General features: G+C 36.6%; 2 protein-coding genes across 3 annotated transcripts in view; both read left to right on the top strand.

Annotated features, from left to right (window-relative positions):
* Positions 1 to 22,355, top strand: part of LOC111488654 (probable inactive purple acid phosphatase 29) — a 421,893-nt gene that overhangs the window by 366,491 nt on the left and 33,047 nt on the right. The gene's annotated exons all lie outside the window — the stretch shown is intronic.
* LOC111488610 (signal peptide peptidase-like 5) overlaps positions 1 to 22,355 on the top strand; it is a 28,039-nt gene that overhangs the window by 2,594 nt on the left and 3,090 nt on the right. For both annotated transcript variants that reach the window (XR_002719226.1, XM_023136455.1), the window contains exons 2-11: positions 4,431 to 4,589; positions 5,182 to 5,293; positions 13,052 to 13,171; positions 14,122 to 14,276; positions 14,735 to 14,914; positions 15,691 to 15,725; positions 15,812 to 15,968; positions 17,860 to 17,913; positions 17,978 to 18,070; positions 20,176 to 20,318. Coding sequence is in view for 1 of the 2 variants with exons in the window: in XM_023136455.1 (XP_022992223.1) it covers positions 4,431 to 4,589; positions 5,182 to 5,293; positions 13,052 to 13,171; positions 14,122 to 14,276; positions 14,735 to 14,914; positions 15,691 to 15,725; positions 15,812 to 15,968; positions 17,860 to 17,913; positions 17,978 to 18,070; positions 20,176 to 20,318 (1,208 nt within the window). In the remaining variant the exon portion in view is untranslated. The remainder of the gene's footprint in view (positions 1 to 4,430; positions 4,590 to 5,181; positions 5,294 to 13,051; positions 13,172 to 14,121; positions 14,277 to 14,734; positions 14,915 to 15,690; positions 15,726 to 15,811; positions 15,969 to 17,859; positions 17,914 to 17,977; positions 18,071 to 20,175; positions 20,319 to 22,355) is intronic.

Here is a 22,355-nt window from a genome sequence, read left to right as displayed (position 1 = left end):
GAGGTGTTCACTCTAAAAGTTAGGATTTTAAGAGTCGAGGTTGGTGTTGTATGACTTGTCTTTCCTACAAAAAGAAAGTGTAGGACGGAAGTCGTGGAGAGTTCAACACACCTTGGTGAGGTTGGTGCCAAAGCCACTATGACTCTGACGTTAGGAGGTTGTGTTGGTAGGAGTGAAACATATGAGTGCTAAGGTACATGAAAGGTAAATGCGCAAGGTGTAATGTTGGTAGGAGTGAACAACATATGAGTGCTAAGGTACATGAAAGGTAAATGTGCAAGGTGTAATATGGTGTAGAGTTTAGTGGATCCCGTGTAGGGCTGGTGTATGTAAGGAGGCTTCCACTATTGGGGAAAAATGCACCATGTACCGTGGTTAGCATTAGGTCTAGCAAGAGTTGCAAATTGCAAGTACAAGTCAAGTTTTATTGTAGTGATGAACCTCTAGATTGAGTTTCTAGCTCATTCAAGCACCACATATGCCATACCTGAATTTTATTTAGAGACCAAAGTGATGGAAGACAAATGAATCAACATAAGCAGTTAATTAAACAAAAGCAAAGAGAAAATCAATGGGAAGATCATCCTAGGAAATTGATTTCACCAACCAAACATTCAAATCAACAATTATCATTTATCCTTTAAGTCAAGAATGCACATATTTTAATTGCCTCTCTCAAGCACGATTATACCTCTTTGACAATCATGAAGCTAATATCTCTTTTCGATTTCCTTATCAAACAAAGACCTTTAGTCGATTTCTTTTAACAACCTCCATAGAAATCCTAAATCTCTGTTATTTCTTTTATTGCATTACTTTTCATTTTCTGTTTTTTATTTTGACTCTCGGAGTTTTTTTTCACTTGGCACTAGTCTTTTTTCACTACATGGATAAAAAGTTTTTTCACTTGTTCAAAAGAAAAAAAGAAAAGAAAAGCAAATAAAAATGTTCAATCTCTGTTCTTTAAATTTCTACAATCGTGCTCCTAAGGTGCATCTAAACCACCTCTCTCATGCATAAGAATCAAATCTAAATTTGTGGATTTGTTATTAAGAGATTAAAAGTATGGCTCAGATAAATATGCAAATAGATTATAGAATAAATAATCAACTTAGTCAATAAATTAACTCATAACATCCAATGACTATATCAAATCTTAAGAACTAGAAATTTAGCTATTCATAAAATCCGAACAGTCGAAGTCCAGTAATTTCATGACAAAACGAACAAAGTCAATTTTCATGATCCTAAATCTTGAAAATCTCTTTTCTCGGCACTCAAAAATCTTCTTGCCCTTCAAATTTGTCAATTTCCCATTTTTCTTTCTCCCTCAATGAATTCTCCATCATTTGTATCCGGATAAGCCTCACTTTATGATCAATTATGCTTGAATAAACGTCTCAATATTGTGCTTTATTTGATGCAAACTTCTCTATCTATTGTGTCTCGATGCACTAGGCTAGCATTGAGACTCTCCACACTCAGGTTAGGATAAGCTAGACTTAAGCATTGAGATCAAGGAACATCTCAACACCACCAATTCGGTTTTGGAGCTTTATGTGTCTCTTGCACGGCTAGGGAGGGTCTAAGTTGCATCTCAACGTTGCTTCTTAGTTGTATACGTGATTCATGTCTCGTGCCTTTGCAGATGACTTGCTCCTCTCATTGGTGGCCAAGACATCCAGATTCCTTGAGACACTGTCTAATTTCTTTAAACATGATTGAGACGGTAAAAACCTTTGAAGGATTCTATGGACAAAATATCAATCTCCAAAAAACAGAGATCATGGACATTAATATTAGCACAGAGATCATTGAAGAATTTGCTAGCATATATGGTTATAAAAAGGGAGAATGGCTGAATATGTACCTAGGACTACCTCTATAAGGAAATCACAAATCCTTTTCCTTTTGGAAGATTATTATTGAGAAAATAGAAAGAAGGTTGTCAACATGGTCATCACGTTATATTTCAAAAGGCGGAAAACTTACCCTAATATAAGCCACATTATCCAACCTCCCTACCTACTACATGTCTCTATTTGAAATGCCACAAAAAGTGGCCGTGGATAGAAAGACTTTTCAGAAATTACTTGTGGAAAGATGGCGCACACCTTGCTCGTTGGAATATTATAAACCTCCCAACAGAAAAGGGAGGCCTCGGTCTTCTCTCGATAAGGAAGAAGAACACAACTCTCCTCGCCAAATGGATATGGAGATATCATCATGAAGAAAAGGCCTTATGGCGAAATCTTATAAAGGCTAAATATACTCCTACATCAAACAAAGATCACCCCCCTCCATCTTCTATAAAAGGGCCTTGGAAGTACATAAAGAAACATCAAAATCTCATCACCAACCGAGCTCTACATAAGGTGGGGAATGGGGGAAGCACATCATTTTGGACCGACCCATGGATTGAAAACACCACGCTAGCCTTGAAGTATCCACTTTTGTACAGGCTCTTTCATAGCAAAAAAGCCACGTTTAAAGAAACGTGCAATGTTGTCAACAAATTTTGAGACCTGAAGCTTGATAGAAATCTAAAGGATAATGAAGCAACGGAGTGAGCCGAATTAAGCCTTGACCTTGCCCCTGTGGTATCTTCAAACAAAGAAGACTCACTAACTTGGCACAAAGAAGACTCACTAACTTGGCTCCCCAGCGCTGATGGGGTCTTTTTTACAAAATCCTTGATGATGGACATGGGGGAAAAAGAAGAAGCAATAAATCCCACGCTAGCAAATACAGTATGGAAAGGACATCAACCTAAAAATGTGAAGTTCTTCCTTTGGGAAATAACGCATAAAGCCATCATAAAAAAAGAATGCCTTACATCACTCTCTCTCCAAATTGGTGTCCACTATGCAAGAAAGAAAACGAATCACAAAGTCACTTGTTTATGCAATGCACATACGCTCAGAATTTCTGGACAATTATTCTTAATATATTCGGATGACATCTCACATTTCCTAGGGAGGTAAAGGATTGTTTGGATATGACCTTAATGTACCACCCTTTCAAGAATGCAAAAGCCCTATTATGGAAAAACCTCATCATGGCTTTCTTTTGGAATATGTGGAAAGAAAGAAATAAGAGAATATTTGCAGAAATGACATAAACCTACACAAAACTTTTTGACAATGTTGTTTACCAATCTATATCTTGGTGTAAACTATCTAATATTTTTACTTCCTATAGTTATACCTCCCTCATTGCAAATTGGGAAGGTAATTTGTAAACACTATGGATTATACATCCCTCTTGTAAATTTCACTCATCAATGAAATTGTCTCTTATAAAAAATTTCTTTAATTCTCCCTCAAATACTAACTCCTTGCCAAATATTTGGTAACGTACATAATTCTGGTCTAGATAGCACAAAGACTAACAAGTTTAAGATATAATTATATATAAAAGTAGATCACTAAGTGTTCCAACGTCATGAACAAAGTCTAGAGTACTTGTGCGAGAATGTGTGAGGGGGTATGTGTGTATGATGCATGCCATACGAAGTACTTTTCTTTCAGGAAATTAGATGGATATTTGTAGGTCAAGGTATTTGTTGAGATGCTCTGCTGGGTGGTGCAAATTGTCCTCTAATTGGATGTTTGAAAAATGGTTGAGTGGCTGGAGATGTGGCTGGCTGGAGAACATCATGGATTATGGGAGAGTTAGGTAGATGCATGAATATAACCATGCCAATTGGAGTTATCTAAAGGGGTATGGTGTATGTAAGGAGTGTGCTCCTATGTCTCTCTTAGAAGGTCAAATGGATGTTAGATTTTTGGTCCCAAAAAGGAGCTATGAGAGATCGGAAGTGCGGCCTGGGTTGCATTGGGTCAAATTGCATGGCCTAAAGCTTGTTGGTTGTGACATCATGTTGGACTGTGGAGAAGATCCACGCCCCTTTAGTGAGGTTGACATGTACATTCATTTGCAAAGAAGTATTAGTGGAGATTTCAAGTCTTTGGGTTGCTATGATGGAAAAAGTTATTATTCACCCCCTTTTTAGTGTAATGGGAAAGTTTCTTGAACATATGCTTTGAAAAGATTAGTTCATTTATGGGTATAGTGGGTTCTGAGAGGAAGATTGGAGCTGGATATATGTTGGCATCTCTGTTCAAATTTGTGTGTTTAATTCTCTTTCAACATTCATGTTTAATTTTGTTGTGGCATTATTTTGTTTTTCATTCCTTTACAGCTGGAGCTCCTTGTTTGGCTTATATTTTTGTATGACTAGGTTTTATTGGTTCCTCTTGATGGAAGTATTTTACTATGCTAAATGACGAGATATTGACTGCCACATTTTTATAATGTTTTTTGTGAGGTGAAGCATTTGAACTTCTGAAGGCCTAGTATCATAGTCATATTGATTTCCCTCTGAGCATAAAGAAACTAATTTTGTCTTTTTGTTGCGCATTTTTCAGGTCAAAGTTAAGAGCTGGGTTAATGATGCTGAAGATAAAATCTTTGTTGGTCTAAGTGCAAGATTTGGGGCTTTGGTGCCTTCTCAGGCTGAAAATGCTCCCAAATTGCCAGTTGTTGATATGAATCCTATAAATGGATGTTCTAGTTCTTCTTCAAAGGTAATGATTAATTATTCCTGCTGCCATGATTGTTAAATTGACGTTTAGCTTTATGTAACTACATTTGACACATTATTATACTTTTTGTCTATATGATGAATATATCTCAGTTTATTTTATAAAAAAGTGATATATTATTATACGTTTTATATAGTCATGATGATGTCAATTAGTGCTTTTGTATAGTCCATTGGAAGTCATCTTGATACTTTTTAACCCATTTAGAAACCTTGTACATTCATTTTTCATTGTTTCAAGATTTCAATTGCAATTTAAACTGGCTCGTGGACTTATCTAGTCTAGAACTACTCAGGTGTTCTGGTCATGGAGCATATTCTTTATTTTTATTTTTATATTTTAAATTAAACTTGTTATTGTGGTTGCATATGTTTTCATGATTTCATACGTTATTTGAAATTAATTAGCTAATTGATTTAATCGGACTTCTTTGCCCTTTCAGTTTTTTGAGATAAACCTTTTAGACATAAATACATTTTTGTGTGTTTTACTTTACTGTCCTTAATTGATGTGACATCGCTCTCGTGTCTTCCCTAGTTATTAATGCTTATAATTTACCACATTCTCTCTGCAGCTATCTGGAGCAATTGCCTTGTCTATACGTGGTGAATGCGACTTCACAAATAAGGCAGTAGTTGCACAGGCAGGGGGCGCTGCAGCCCTGTTGATAATAAATGACAAAGAAGGTTGACATCTTACTACAACTATGCAATTTTATGTTGGGTGCATAGTAGATATTTTAGTCTTCTAGATTTAACTTAAGGGTAGATAGGGTCTTGGATCTAGAAGGTGTTAGAAAAACTTCCAATGAATAGGGGCAAGCTATTAGAAAATGCAATAGAGTTTGTGCATGTGTTTTCAAATACATTTATTTTTGTAGGAAAAACAATTTGGACACACCCTGTCGTTTAAGTTTGAATTTCAACCATGGCTTTCATTGTGTTTTTCTGACCTTATTGCTGCCCCCCTAAACCAAAATTTTTTCATGGAATGCTGCCTTACTAAATACATGCTTTGGGTGGAAAAAATCTTGAATAGAAAGGGCCATTTTGCCGAAATACCGAAATTGGGAGCAAATGGAGGTTTAAATAAGTTCGTATAACTGGTGGGTGACAATAGAGACAGATGGTAGCATTTCCTCTCTCTTCTTTAAATACAATACATACGGATAGTACCCAAATTCTTCTGTTATTATCTTTTGCGAACACTTCCACAGTGACTAGTATGATATTTTAAGAGCACTTCAAGGTATTTGATTTTGGGTCTATAAGCCCCATTCAACCTGATAGGGATCTCCTTGCCGTGAAGACAAAGAACAGGAGAAAATATCATGCAATATAAAGGGGTTGTATAAGGTGGGTTTTTTCGAAGTGCAGTTTGAAAAATGGACTATAGACACCTATCTCAAAGTTCTTCCCCAAATGCCCTCTTATGAGGAATGGATTAGAGTTAGAAACCTACTGATGGATAAATGATCATCTGATACCTTCAAGAAAGTCGAGGGGTGATGTGATGGCCACATTTAGACAACCAACAAGACTCTCTCGAATGGATATGGTGAAGGTCAATGGTTAAAGAAAATAAGAAGGGGTTTCTCCCAGCCCTCGCATCATCATTAGCATCTCCAACCTTGGTCTATGTTCAACCATTTTTTTGACGCTGATTACTCCATTGGTTACTTGGATGGTATCCATGGAAGACCACCACCATTGACAAAGGAAGCTGTTGACACGCATGCTGCTTGTGAGTCCTCTCTTAACAGAGGAACATCAAGGAAAGTTACCCATGTGCAAACTATTCAGCCGTTCCATCGAGCTATCAAAACTGATCATTCTTTGGTACTTGTTGCAGAGGCTAATCTTATTGAACTTCTACAATCCTTCCCCCTTCATCTGAATTGCCTCCTACCCTATCTTGTTCTTCTCCTCAATCATTCAACACCAATGTGTACTCAACTCGTCTCAGCTCACAACATCATTATCTGCTCAAGCCAACACAACCTCCCCCTCTCTTATCAGACCCATGTAAAAAACCCATGACCGAGATCGCACTACCATTCTTACCTAACCCATCACCTATTTTCCCCTACTTGACCCAACAACTTTTTTGCCAGATCCATCTCTTAAGCCAATTTTCATCCATAACAATCGTGCTCACCTATCTACTACTTCAAAATAATCAATGTTCTCTCACAAACCAGATCCAAACGTTGACGATCTTCTACCATCCCCTTCTCCAATTTGGTTGAAGGCTCACCAACTAATTATCCCCCTTCTTCATCCCCCCTCCCTGCCATCTTTATCCACCGCTTTCAAACCCCAAGACACTGAACTATCCTCTCTTCACTTGGCCATTAAAAAGTCAACCACTGACCGTTCTTCCCTCTTGCCTAATCCTTAACACTGTCCTACAGAAGTTTATTTTCCATCGCAAACCATAGACAGGTCCTAACAGAGAAATTGGGATCATAAGAAGGCTTGGACCATGGATGAAGAGAGTTCGTATAAAAGGACTTCCTTTAAGAACAAAATTTCCTAGGAAAAAAAGTTTTCCTCCATTGACTGCCAGTTTATTAAGTTCATTCATTTGGAGCTCCCGCCATATTGTTTGGTTTTCCTTGGACACCATCAGATCATTGGGTTGTATTCTCATCATGTGGAACAAGTTAATCTTTAACATTTTGGAAGATATCCTTATCCTTAACCTTTCATTGGTTGACAGTTTCGACTATGGATTACAGGAATTTTGGACCAAATTCTCAATTGAGAGATCATAGCTCATTGATCTATTTGCTCTATTGAACCAAATTAGGTTATTGGGGTCATTTCAACATAACCAGGAGGTTCTATGCAAAATCCAACCACAAGCCACTTGCTTGAGGCATATTGGTCTTTAACAGATTTATTGAATCCGTTTAGTTGATTGATCTTCCTCTTGTGAATGGGAAATATACCTGGTCAAATAGTCAAGTCAGGATTCTCATCGATCAACTTTTAACTACTTACAGTTGCATGCACAAGTTTGAAAATGCTATGGTTTGATCGATATTTACTCGTATTGCCTCTAATCACTACCCAATCATGCTGCTTTAAAATTCAACAATGTCGACCATCTCACCACTCCTATGTACAACTTTTATGAACTTGGTGGAATCAAACCCTTTTGATAGATTGACCCGGGCATAGTTTCATCCCAAAGCTTAAATAATTTAGACTGACTTTGATTGAAGGATACTACGAAAAGAGGGGTGAGTTTAGTTAATGCTGCTGCTATTGACACCAAGTTTGTGGATTTCCTTTCCAAGCTCTTCATGAAGGTAGAAAGAACGGAGATTTTTGCCTAACATCAATGATTGGAGTCCTATATAGGACCTACACATAAATACCTTGGAAGTTCCTTTTTTTTTGAGGATGAGATTTATAAGGCATTAAAGGATTTGGGCTCCAAGATCCCTTGGACCAGATGGCTTCACGGATGAATTCCCTAAAAAGTCATGGAACCCTCAAGATGTGTTCAATGAAATTTTTAGGAATGCCACTATCAATTCTAGCCTCAATGAAACATATCTGTCTAATTTCAAAAAAGAACAGTGCCAAGACAGTGGAAAAATCCATTCTTCTTTTACCTTTCATGGAACTAATAAGCCATGACTTCACCAAATTACTTTTTGCTTTATGGATTCTGTAGTGTGGGCTTGTTGTGTCTGCCTGCTTTACAGCGCCTGTTAATTAATCTTTTCCTTGATTGTTTATGGACATAAGGAGCGACTGTGACCATTAGAGATAACTTTTACCAGGAGTTTATGGCTGGTAATGTAAGCTATTCATAAATAGTTGGAGGATTTGTCACAGATTTCACTTAACTAGGGGTGACTTCTGCCGCAGCAATCTTTAGCCATCACGGTCTTTGTGAGGAAAATGATACCTAAACTAATAGAATAGCAGTACCATGTTGCTTGAATATAATCTAATACTCTGATTTCTCGTCTTTTGGGTATTACACATCGACAGTATTTTCTCAAAGCACAAGTCATAGACTTACAACCTGTATACTTTTTGGTTTTCTCTTTCTTAGCTTTCTTTTTGTTTTTCCCCCACTATTAAGTTCGAACTTTCTGTTTTTTCTTCAACATTGAGTATACTTTATTTAGAAGTAAAAAATATAAGATAAATACTCTCTCTCTTTCTCTCTCTCTCTGACATTTTTATGTATTTGTTATATCCTTAACCCTGACATAACTTGCTTGGTTGGACAGAGCTTTTTAAACTAGTGTAAAATTTGAAGAGAAACTTTCACGACCATGCAGTATGTTCAAGTCATGGAAATTTCTTAATCTTGAATGTATGAACGTCTTCTCATATATTACTTTTATTTAGACTTTGCATTTTTTTCATGTTGTGTATCGACCCTAAATTTTTTACTTAACCTAAGGTTGCTACTGTATACATATCATGAACATTTAATGCGGCAATAATTCAATTTAAACTTTATAATAAAATTAACCTTAGTCTTGCCTGCTTCATTTAAGGCCCTTCAACAAACTAATACAAATTGAAATAAAAAGAAAAACAATCCAAAATAAAATGTCCTATACTAACCTATATGCCACTAAATGGAAATGCAATTAACCTATGCTAACCTATAGTCTATTAATACTTAAATACGAAACTATCCTAAGCATGTGCCACGGTCTCGTAGTTGCGATGCCACCGTCAGCCGAACAGAGGAGCCTTGCCTTTACCTAAAAAGTAGAGTAGCACATGGCTTGAGTATTTTAAGAAATACTCAGTAAGCGACCTCCCCTATCGGGGTTAAATGCAAACACATAGAGTTTCATGCATGGGACCTATCATAATAGTCTATTTTCCTACGGCGGCTTTCTTAACGAGCAACTTGGATGTGTACTTAATTTCCCTACATACGGTCCACATGTGCTAGTATGGACCCACCAGTCGGTTCGCACACCTCTTGGGGTACTTTCTTGTCTGGCGAGCATTCTTTGGTAGCTGTTGATGTCACGACAGGATTATGACAAACATAATGAATGTTACCTGCTAGTAGTGTACGCGTCCGTACTATCGTGAAGAAATAGGGGTATCCCCCGATGCATGAGCACACAATAATGCATGAGGTCCCAACATTTTTCCATTTTAATTATCATTAGTACAACCCCGTTAGTGTCTAGTTCATATCATATTGTTTTCATACCATTTCTCATAACATTTCTCATACTTCTCATACGTATGTCGGGGTTGTATTTCATGCTAGTTTGTAGTTTTGCATGTTAATCATAGCATATCATTCATGTCACATATCGATCATATCATAACGTTTTCATGCTTTCAAATATAATAATCCATATCGTGCATATATCGTATCATATATCATAACAATCACATAATAATCCCGAGCATGTCGTCCACATGCCATATCTAACATAACATATCATAAAGCATATCAGTTCATCAAATACAGCGTAACAATCGCATTGCATAACATTTACATATCATTTCATAATAGTTTGCATATACGGCCTATGACACGTGTGAAGCCACGAGCACATGTCATCATACAACCCACAATTATAACCAACGATGGTATAGCCACTTACATGGTTGACCTTAGCCAGCGTTCTCCCTAAGTCGAGTATATTAGCTCCCGTTCCTCGAAAGTGCTCCAAACTATCGCCGATTGTCGTTTTCTATTAGGTCGTTCATCGCCTTTCGTTAGTATTTCACAATTCTAACATAAATTCAACTTAATTTGTGAAATAAGACATTATAATGACCTCAATTACCTTATTTAGGGTCAAAACTAGGTTTGGGAGGGTAAGAACGGTGAAAAATGGCTATTTTTCCCTTTACCGAGCTGAAGGAGCCGAATTCGAGCCGCGGAGCCAAGCTGAACCGTCTAAGACAATTGAGTCGAAGGGCTGCTCTTTGCAGGTGGTGACACGTGGCGCAATAGAAGGCCGATGCGTGTGCACGCGGCTTCGGGTCAAGGAGTGGCTCGCGGGTCATAGGTTATTACGATCATGCTTGTCCAAGACGTACTTATGGCTGTATGGATGTCCTGGTCTTGCTTGTCCAAGATGTGTTGTCCATGGTTGCATGCCCGTTCCAAACCCCTTTTACATGCTTTCATCCTAGATAGGTCTTTACCATTTTATGTTGGGTTAATACGGGGGTGTATGACCGTTCACCAAAACCATGTCTACACCCGGCAGGGCTAAAATGCCCCAAAATGTACTATAGGGGGATATGACTAGTAGTCACTACTTCCTTCCCTGAGTTATATGCTATTTAAACCGTGGTATTTCTATATTTGTTTAGTTATATAATGTTGCTTTCTTCAATTCTTCAAATCGTTTTCAAATGTATTTCCTCGCTCACGTTTTCTAAACATTTTCTCCCAACGTGACTCGAGGCCCGAACATATGCCGACATTGTCTGTGACGTCCGAATTTCTCATGGCTGACTTGTTCGCTTGGTTAGAACAAGTACCGCAAAATCACTGTCCTGCTACTGTAAGAATGCGATTGTGACACGGGTCACAGCTGCTGCAGTTCGCCTGGGCTGGCTGTGTGTATTGGGTTGTAACTAGGCCTCGAGAAATTTGGTGTGGGCTGCAGGCGTTTGATCGCTATTGGGTTGCAGACACGCGAATGGGCTGAGGAGTGTGATTGGGCTTTGGGTGTGTCTTCAGGCCGTGTTTTTGTCGTAGGCTTAGCCCGAAGGTAATTGGGCCGTGAATAGAGAGATTTGGATATAGGGTTGTCGGTTGGGTATCCGATCCGGATACGACTTGGATCCACGGACTTCGTCTTCTTCACCCGAGATTTCACGATTTTTCCTCCACTGGATCTATTACACGATCCAAGGCCAAGAAGATTCAACAAGCATTCATTCTTCATCTACAAAATTGGATAGACTTAGTTCAACCATCATTTCATGTATTAGCAGCTGATTCGATTAAGGAAGGACCATTTGGAGCTTCAGAAGTGAATATGTGCATGGTTGAAGTAGCAGATGAAGTTGCAAGCATCATTTTATGAGTTGTTAGAAAACTTTATTTATTTTTAAATTTCATAAAGTTTGTAATGGTCAAATTGACTTCGTCTTTTGTGGAGATTTAAGGGGATCAAGATTAAATCCTGGCCACTAACTTCTTTTGTGGGGAGACTATAAATACCCACAAATTACTAGTTAAAAATCAGATTTGTGATGAATGAAATCGATCTCTCTAGTTGAGACTTTCCTCCTTAGAAATCCGAGCATCATCTTTTCCACTTCTAAGTTTCATGCAATTCTTGGGGTAGATTGCATCCAAGCCATTCAATCAAGCTTTGATCAAGTTTGATTGTGGAGTGACTCAATTAAGAACAAGGTTTCAAATCTTACTTCTAACTCTTTGATCGTAAGAGGTAATCTAATTTTAGCCTGATCTCTTGGTTGATCCGAATTTTGTATAAGGAGGTGTTAATTTCTTTGATTCAAGGGTTCTTGCTTCAATAAAAGCTTGGATCGTTAGGTTGAGAATTAGGGTTGCCTTATCATCTCTCCTCCAATTCGATGACGTTTTCAATGGTTTCTCGACCGCCGTGGCTATATTTCGGTGTACCTTCCAACCTCATGACGTCACTGGTCTGATTGAGTGCCTAAGAATGTAGATTCGTTCCATTTTTCCCAACTTCCCAAACCTTTAGATCTTGCCGGCGACTTGCAATGGGTTTTCTCTCTCTTTCCTGTTCTCTCTCTCGCTCTTTTCTCTTATTTTTCCTTGTAGGTAGGCTTTGGAGTGTGTGGTAAGAGTTTTGGGGGTTGTTTGGAACAGTGTGGACATCGAGTTTCTCTGGTTGGGCTCGCCGGATTTTCTTTGGATTTCTCTCTCTCTCGCTCGTTTCCTCTGTGTTTCTCCCTTGCTGGGCGTCTGGAGCGTATGGCAGAGGATGAGAGGCGTTTTTGGTGTTGTCTTGGTGAAGCAGGAGTGTCGGGAGGGAGTGAGACCGAGTTGGGTGCGAGAATTCCGGTGCCTCGCCGGAATTCTTGCGTGTTTTCGTCGACCACAAATTTTATTTTATTTTCCCCTGCTGTCATTACATGTTGTTTTCTGCCCATGATATATTTTTCTAATGCTAGTAGAAGCATTATGTCTGTCATCTTAATGAATAAAGAACTATATGCCCATATTTTCTTTTATTTTTTCTCAACAAAAGTCTGCTTTTTTCCTTAAAAAAAAAGAAAAGAAAAAAAAATGCAATAAAGAATAAGAGCTGTAGTTTAGCATGAGTACTTTTAACTCTCCATCTATGTTTATAATGCTTGGTTGAGGAATCTATAAATGTAATTTATATATGTAGAGAAGTTAACAGGCTTCATGTTCTGATGGGTTGATCAACTTATTTTTAGATAATGAATTTGGAAACTGTTTCTCTGTTGATTTAGATCTTTACAAGATGGTCTGCCCTGAAAAAGACATCGCTCTCAATATTTCAATTCCTGTTGTGATGCTTCCCAAGTCCAGTGGAGATGCTCTTACCAAATTAATAACTGACGGAAAGAGAGGTGAGCCTTTCTATTTATGCAGATTCAAAGTTCATTGAAAAACATGATCTGTATGTGTTCTTGCTTACTTGGTATGTTATATTTAAGATTAAACCTTAAGCTAAAAGATGGTTCTATTGTGTGTATATATAGATAAATATGCCTAAATGATTGACTTGAATCCTGCAAAATAAGAGGCCAGCCGGCTCTAAACCCTTGGGATATTTGAAATGGCCACTGATTTTAGAACCAATTTTCTGAGGAATTTGGGCGAGGTGCCCTGTTACAGGTGCCATAACTATGTCTAGAAGGGTAGAAGTAGGGGCATGGCCATACAACACCTTAAAAAGAAGTCATCTGAATGGAAGTATGAAGTATGATTAGAGATGCTGCTTAATCGAACTCTGTCTAAGCTATCCATTGAGCCCATCGTTTAGGATTGGTAGTGGTTGTTTAGGATATTAAATTGGTTTTCAAACCATAACTATCAACCATTGTTTGCTTATCGAGTTGGGGGTGATATATTGTTCCTCACTTGAATTAAGTACCCTGACATTTTAGTAATTTCTCAAGGAGCAAAGAACTCATAAATCTTGCCTTGGTTGGCCAAGGAGGCAAACTACCTAAGGCAAAATTTGGGCACTATAATAAGAGAAGGATATGTTTTTTGAAGGGTGAATACGTTGGGTTTAATTTTCTAAGAAGGGAATACTTAGGTTTATTTATGGAAGCTATCAACCACCATGAGAATTAAAGACCACGAGAGGTGAATAATTACTTCTCCTTTTTCTTCTCTTCTTTGCCTTCGTCACCTTGAAAACACTGAAGAACTACTAGAGAATCTAACATAAGTAAATACTCTGTGGAAAGCAAAGTTATGAATCATAACTGCATTTCGTGACACTCAAATAATTATTTTGTTGGTAACTATTGTTTTCCAATAACGTGTCAAGTTCTACTTGTCTTTACAGTGGAACTTCTATTATATGCGCCAAAGCGTCCAATTGTGGACTTCTCTGTTGTGTTTTTGTGGATGATGGCTGTTGGAACAGTTGCATGTGCTGCACTTTGGCCTGAGATCACTGCCGAGCAGACTGAGGAGCGCTATAATGAATTATCAGCGAAGGTGCACTCATAGTATTTCGTTGTGGGAGAACAAAATACTGCATCTAGATGTAAAGAAATTTTTGATAATTCGATTACTTTTTTATCCATAATTTGGGCTCTGATTGATGTCAAAATTATGCATCTGAATGAGTACTCAGTTTTTGTTTTATTTTCTTCATGTTTTTCTGCAAATCATGCCTAGTATCCGTAGGTTGCTTTGCTGGGGAATGAATATTTGTTTCCAGGTTACTCTAGATTGAAAAATCTACCGTCTGTATTTGTAGATTGCACGTCACTATGAAATTTGTAGCTTAAGTGTGGACTTGAAGGATATGAATTGTTTTTCCGTCGTATTCATTTTATATTTCTACCTTTCACTTGGTTAGATCTTCTTCTTCTGGAATGATTTCCTTTTTCTCTGGAAATTATGCTTTGTTCCAATCTTACGAACAGCTCCTTTTTTTTTTTTTCCACCAGGAATCTTCCAGTCGTGAAGCAGCCAAAGATGACTTTGATGATGAAACACTCGATATTAATGCAAAGAGTGCAGTAGTATTTGTCATTACAGCATCTAGTTTCTTGGTGCTGCTATATTTCTTTATGTCTTCTTGGTTCGTTTGGCTGTTGATTGTTATGTTCTGCATTGGTGGTGTTGAGGTAATGACAATAACATTGCATGTATATTTTGACAACTGTGATAAACTAGGATAATAATTTTTTGTTCCAAGGAAAATGAGCATAATTTTGGAAATATAGTTTCTTTTCCTGATTGATCCTCAGCCTTGGGTGTAACCTCACATTTTCTCCAGCAAGGATTATAATTTCATATATTTATTTATTGTCTGAGAAGAATGGAGCATGAAAGAATCTACATTTGAGAGCTACGCTGTTATTTTTGTTACATTTACTTCTACAGTTGTGATCTTGTAGCGTTTGTGCATTTCTCCAATTTCTGCCTGTCTTATTATTTGATAAATAGGTATTTGTTTGTTCAGAAGGCAATTTTATTTGTTAATAAATTGTTTCATAAATAATTTTTCTTTTTTAACTTTCGAATGTAGTACAAAAAGTTCTAGGTCAGACTGAAACCACCATCTGTTAAGAAGGTAATTTCGGTCATGAAATCAGGATAATGGACGATCTTATAAATGGAAAAAACCAACCATTGTTTTATAAATTGGACTTCTCTAATACTTGCAGCTGTTGCTTTTGTGCATGCACGATTTATGCATATCCACTTGAATTTTATTCTTGACAAGGCTTTACTGTGGGATAGCTTAGTCGTTTTTATCAGATTAGTTTCTGTCCATTCCATGCAAATATTTTCTTTTCAACCGGTGGTCATTTTGTGTGGCTTTATATTGCACATTGATATTTTACAGCAATGTGGTCACTTAAATGTCTTTGATAGTTTGTAAATGTGTATCTTTCAGGGTATGCATTCCTGTATATTAGGACTGTTATTAAGGTATGCTTGCTTGCATATTTCTTCCTGCTAAATTTTTTATGAATTTCATTCTATAATTTTTCTTGTCTCTATAATTTATTAAGCAGAAAAGGCAAAAGTTGTGGGCAGAAGACTCTGAATTTGCCTTTAGTAGGGGAGATCTCTGTGCTTTCACTTGTTGTGCTGCTTTGTTCCATAACTTTTGCAGTCGTTTGGGCTCTGAATCGGCGTGCATCATATTCTTGGGTTGGTCAAAATGTTCTTGTAAGTATACTTTCTACTTTATTATTTATTTTATTTTATTTTTTTAAGTTCTTCTAATTAATCAATGATGGAGATGGGAGAGTTCTTTCATGGGTATTTTTGGAAACAAAAGGCCATGTATATCTACTTTCTTTTTTTATTTGGAGATGAGAAATCATTTGAATTCAAATTGGTAAAAATATTAAAGTTGATAAAAGTATTTATTGTAATTAATTAGCTTAAGTTTTTAGGTTAACTGGTGATTTAATATGATATCAGAGCAAGAGATCCTGTATTTAAACTCTTTGAATATTATTTCCTTCCTAATTAATATTGAATTCCACTTTTTAGGTCTTCTACACATTTTTAAGCCTTAAGTGATGGAGAGTATTAAAAATTTAGTGATATAAATTTATTGTAATTCATTAATTTAAGCTTTTGAGTTGATTGGTGATTTAACGTATATTTAATTATTGATATAATTAAATTGAGCATAATCCATCCATTTAAACTTTAGGATTGATTGAGAATTGAACATGGTATCAAAGCAAGAGGTCCTATGTTCGAACTTTTGTAATGGTATTTCCTTCCCAATTAATTATTTGTTGGATCTTTTACAAATTTTCAAGTTCACAAGTGAGTGGAGGGTTAAATATTGATATAATTAAAATTTTCATAATCGATCAGGTATGAAATTGTGACCCGTTCTACTGGTTGATTTCAATTGAACAGAGGGTGAAATTAGTCATTTTTTCTTTGTTTGAGTAAATAATATCTTGGTTTCTAAGTATTTTTTTCTGAAGATTTTATGTCTTCTCTTTGTTTCCCGATTAGCTTCTTTCATTTTTGTCCTTAAATTTATTTGGAAGCTTTTCCTTTTACCCTTCTATTTTTTGTTCACGTTTCATGTACATTTTACAACATTAGTGGGATGAGGAGTTATCAAGCAGAACGCATGCTTGCATGTTTATTCTGATTGTAACCTTAAGTGTGCATTTAATTCGAGTGAAAAATCTATTTAGTTTTCTTTCAAGGACTGTTAATTTCCTCCGTATCGACTAATGGCCAACTTGGTAAGCTGTAAACTAGATTATTTGTCTCTAAGATTGCAACATGGCCAACTTGGTAAGCTGTAAACTAGATTATTTGTCTTTAAGATTGCGAGTTTTACCTTTAGTGGTTTCCTAATGAAGATATTAATGCTTTGGGTTTTTCTAGATAATATCAAATGCTGTTGGGTTAGTTCCCACGTATGATGTTAGTCAAGTTTATATATCTGTTTTGGCTGTAATGCTCCTAGTTGAGCTTGTTTTTTTGTTTCATTTTTGTTTCCTTTTCCTCTTCACTCCCTCGGGACTCGGGAGTTTGATTCCTGAACATGAAAAAAAAAAGAAAAAAAGAAATCAAATGCTGCAGGGCTAGTTCTCACATATAATAAGTCAAGTTACATGATAAGGAAGGTCCAGACTCCTACGATTATAAAGTAAAGTGAGCTTACCTTTGGTTTGTTGTCATCAGTTGTCACAATGCTGTCTAGGATCTAGAAGAAAGGAGTGTGGGTAATAACAAAAAAGAAATAAGAAAAGATGGTGGTCACATATATGATGGGATACTTGCGTTTAATGGTGAATGGGATAATGGTAAGAGTATGTGCCTAATATCAGATGATGAGGGAATATGTGCTTTACATCCCCCAAAGCCAAGGACTAAAGGAAGAGACCCATTTTGGCAGGAATAGCTCAAGAGCTAGCTATCGAATTGTGAAATCAGCAGCAGAGCCACATTTACCAGGGGAACTGCCCCCATTTTACTCATTTGTACATTTCGAAGTTTTTTTCTGTAACTATTCTGCTTCACTCTTTGTCCTCAATTTCAGTGTATCGATTTTAATTTGTCTAATTCTTCTTAATAGGGTATTTGCCTGATGATAACAGTCCTGCAGATGGCCCGATTACCTAATATCAAGGTATCCCAAAAAGTTCATTGATTTGGTTCATATTTCAAGGCCCTTACAATCTTAATTATTTCAGGTAGCAACAGTGCTTCTTTGCTGTGCATTTGTCTATGACATCTTCTGGGTGTTCATATCACCAGTAATTTTCCATGAGAGTGTAATGATTGCGGTAAGCATTATTTTTTTTTTTTGTATATTTACTTTAGAATTTAATTCCAAATAAAATTCAAGTAATGTTATGATATAATATTTGTAAGAGGATGAAATGAACGGGTTTCGAGTAGCATGTTTTGGATGCCACCTCTGTTTTAAGCCAAGTTTTGGGTTCTCTTGTTGTATGTGAAGAATTTGGCTTGTTCGGGTTTACTATTCTTTCTTTGTGGCACTATATTTGAAGGTTACTTGTTGGTTTTATCTTCCTAGGATGTCTCTAGCTAGAAAATAAGCATGACCAAGATTGTACAGGATAGCTTCCTTAATTGAATATAAAATTGATTTTCCTCCACATATTGTTTGTGAGAAAGAATTTTATTTTTCTTTCTTTCTCCCCCGTCCACCTTTTATTTCACAAAGAAAATAGCCTGATTATGAATATCCTTCGGTTACTATGCGTTCCAATTTTACCCCTCAAAGCCAAATAATTATGGATTGAAGCTTCCAAGCCTACTATTTTGGATATTTGGTTAGAAAGGAACTAAAGGATTTGGTTGGATGCTTCTGAGATATCAATATCAAAGCTTCTCGCAGGTGTTCTTTATACAAATTATTTGTTGGAGAAGAGAGCATTTTCCCTCCGGATAGAATATATAAGATATTAGCTTTCTTTTTCTTAATGGGCATAATCAGATGAAAGAAATAGGAAATTATATCACCATTTTTCAACCATTTGGTCTTGTGTTTCTGTCTCCCAAGTGTCTCTTCCTTAGCAACCAGAGAGAGAGATAGAGGCTGTTCCTGAGGATTTGGTTATTTTTGGGATCAACCAAGAGATAAGGCTAGAATTAGAAATTGAGGCTTGATTGAATCGAATTTGATCAAGGCTTGATTGAATGGCTCGGAAGCAATCTACCACAAGAATTGCTTGAAACTTAGAAATGACAAAGATGATGCTTAAATTTCTAAGAGTAAAAGTCTCAATTTCATTCATCCAAAAAATCTGCCTTTTACATAGTTATTTGTGGGTATTTATAGTCTTCCCATAAAAGAAACTTTCAATTCTTCAAATGTCCACTGAAGAAGTTAGTGGCCATAATTTACTCTCACTCTCTTTAAATCTCTCTTTAAATCTCCACAAAAGAAGTTAATTTGACAAATAACTTCCCACCCTTTTGCCCACTACATTCTAACAACTTATCAATCAAGTGCAATTTATAGCAACTTCATCCACTACTTCAACTGTGCAAATATTCACTTCTGAAGCTCCAGATGGTTCTTTCTCAATCGAATCAGCTTGTAACACATGAAATAATGGTTGAATCGAGCCTATCCAATTTTGTAGATGAAAAATGAATGCTTGTTGAATCTTCTTGACCTTAGATCATGTAATAGGTCCAGTTGCAACATTTGGAACACCGTGATTCTTATAAAAAAGTCTATTAGGTTAGATTTCTATTAAACATTAAATTGAAAACAACCTATTCGACACATTAATGGGGTTAGTTTGTATATCTCATGCAATTTCTTTCTACTTCAAAAGTTATTTAGTAATTCTAGTTCATTTCTCTGGGCATGTTCAGCTAGTTCACACTATAATTCCCAAGATTGCATTGAAATTTATCCAACTAAAGCTTGCCTTTTTAAACAACCTTATGCTTAAGAGTCTAGTATTAGATATAGATAGAATATGATTGTTCCTTCTTATTTTCTTATAATGATGCATTTCAAATCGAAATGCGAAAGCTTCTCTTATTCTCTATCTCTTAAATGGTGTGTGAAACTCGAGTATTTTTTTTTTCTGTGGATTTATGAATTATAAACACGAAGGTCTTGTGTTTTTTTGGCATTAATGGAATTCGATCCATGGTATTCAGTCTCTTAAGACCTATTTAGGGTGCTCAAATTTAGAGTTAAAAAGAACAAAAAAAAAAAGGTAGGAACAATTGTTTAATCTAGATTGGTTTGATTTTGATCCTATACAAGATAGTCTAGCACCTCCGAAACTAGTTCAGTCCTCCGTAGGAGCTGTTTTTCATTTTTGACGCATCTACTCTGTATAATTGGGGGTAGATAGGAGTTAATCCATAATTATGTTGGATTCTTTTGTAACTTTTTCAGGTTGCCCGAGGGGACAATAGTGGTGGAGAATCCATTCCAATGCTTTTAAGGGTTCCTCGCACCTTTGATCCTTGGGGTGGTTTCGATATGATTGGATTTGGGGATATACTCTTCCCTGGGTTGCTTGTTTCGTTTACTCACAGGTACTGATGTCACATACATTACAATGTCTCTGTTGTACTGTTTGTTATCTCTTGTATGTTTTACAATATATTAATTATTATTATTCTTGCCATTTTACCTGTCTCGTCCACATCAATTCTATTCCTCCAGGGAAAATAAACTCAGTTCTCGGAATTTTAAAAACAAAACGATAGAAGTAAACAAGTAAACCACTTAAATGGAAACCTGCTTGAACATCTGACGTCGACAATGTCTGAATCACGTGCCAAGTCAATATATCAAATATTTGGGTCTTGAACAGGAATAAACTTTCTTGGGAGGGCAACACATTGAGGTTACAGCAGTGACCTCGTACATTCGTTTTCCGCCTCCAAATTCTTTGTAGGACCTCCAAAAATGTCCTTCGAGCATTAGGTTTGTTGGTTGGTAGAAAGAGGCTGAAGTTGGGTTGGTTCGCACAAATGTTGGGGCAGATAAACAGAAAACGTGCCTGTCGGGGCGTCAAAACGAGTTGTGCAGGTGCCAAGTCAAATGTGTTTTTTCCCACTTCTTAACATGCACACTGCATCGCATTCTAATAGTTTTTAGGTGGGGTCGCATAGCTTTTGGGTGAGAAAAGAACACACGATATACACTGCTTTCCTCTACGTGTGTGCAGTCGTCCTCCTCCCTTTACAAAATCTTCGGCCATACTTTGGGTTTCAGCATCATTTTTTTCCTTCTTCATTCGTGCCATCTTTTTTAACTACATTTGTGCTCAGAGTTTCACTGGATGCTGAGTTGGGATGTGCGGGTATAAGTTTGGTTGCTTCTTCCTTTTTGCTTTCTCTTTTTCCTTGCACTTGGGTGTAACTCGTCATTCTTTGAAGTATTCTTGCACGATTTCATGGCTTGCAATTTTCGTGTAATTTGTTTCTTCTTCACACTTCTTTTACTATACGAGATCTTGGGTTTGGGTAAATTTTTTATCTTCTTGAATTTTGCTCACATGGATACTCCATTGGGTGAACTAATTTTTTCCAAAGTATGATGAGGCCCTTCATCTCATTGATTTCCTCCATCCAAATTTTGTTCAGCTGCAAGCATCGGTCCATCTTGACGAGGCTTCCACCTTCGTTGGTCGTGAACCATATTATGGATAGGAGTTTCAAGTCTTGAACGTACTTCTAGTGCTGCAAAATTCCATTCTAGGCAAATTTATTGAAAATTATTCTCTGAAGGGAGGGTCCCTCTTTGTAATTAGGTGTGCATTGTTTGGCAATGAGCACAAATCACATACCTCCCTCTTGCTGCGGTCTGCGTCGACAAGAGTTTCCTGGTCTATCTGCAGCAACCAACTTTGTCTCTTGGAAACTCTCTTATACCAAATTAGTGTAGCCTAAAGAGAGACTAATTCTTCAAGAGTCTAACCAAGATCTTTATTATCAATGAAACAATTATTGATTACAAGAGGGAAACCCACTATTTGTAGGGAACTTACAACAAAAGATTTAAAAATATTAAAAAGTAACTTGATGAGTAAACCAAGAATTACCTCAATTACTATGGTAATTCACTACATTAGAGGGTGTAAGTTTTTTCTTCAAGTTAAACTATTCACCTTCATTTGAATTCAACTTCTATTGTTAAGAAGATGCCTTGCATGCTCCCGGATTAGTGGAGATGTCAAAGAGCACTTCTTGAACCACTCTTTTTTACTTTAACTTTGTAGGGGTTTCTTTTTTAGTTTCTTACTTCACTGGAGTTTTGATAAGCTTTATTGATTTGATTGAAGTAAAAACTTGTCTGGAGAAAAATATTAAGCACTGAAGCTATGGTATCCATGAGAGCAATATTTTCATATATGAAATACATAACTTAATCGTTAAGGCATCTATTTCCTCTCTGAGCTTCCTTGGTGTCAGAGGTTCAAATTGAGGACTGTGATACCCGAATATTCCCATAAGATAAGCAGGATTTGCATGTTGAAATTGACTGATGAAAACTTAACCATGTTTTGCATTTTGAACTGTTAATAATAATATTCTGTATTTACGTTTTTTTTTTTTTTTTTTTTT

Source organism: Cucurbita maxima, unplaced genomic scaffold (assembly GCF_002738345.1).
Source record: "Cucurbita maxima cultivar Rimu unplaced genomic scaffold, Cmax_1.0 Cma_Scf00013, whole genome shotgun sequence".
NCBI classification, from domain to species: Eukaryota; Viridiplantae; Streptophyta; class Magnoliopsida; order Cucurbitales; family Cucurbitaceae; genus Cucurbita; species Cucurbita maxima.
Note: the sequence above shows the minus strand (reverse complement) of the source record. Positions and strands in the feature narration are given on the sequence as shown.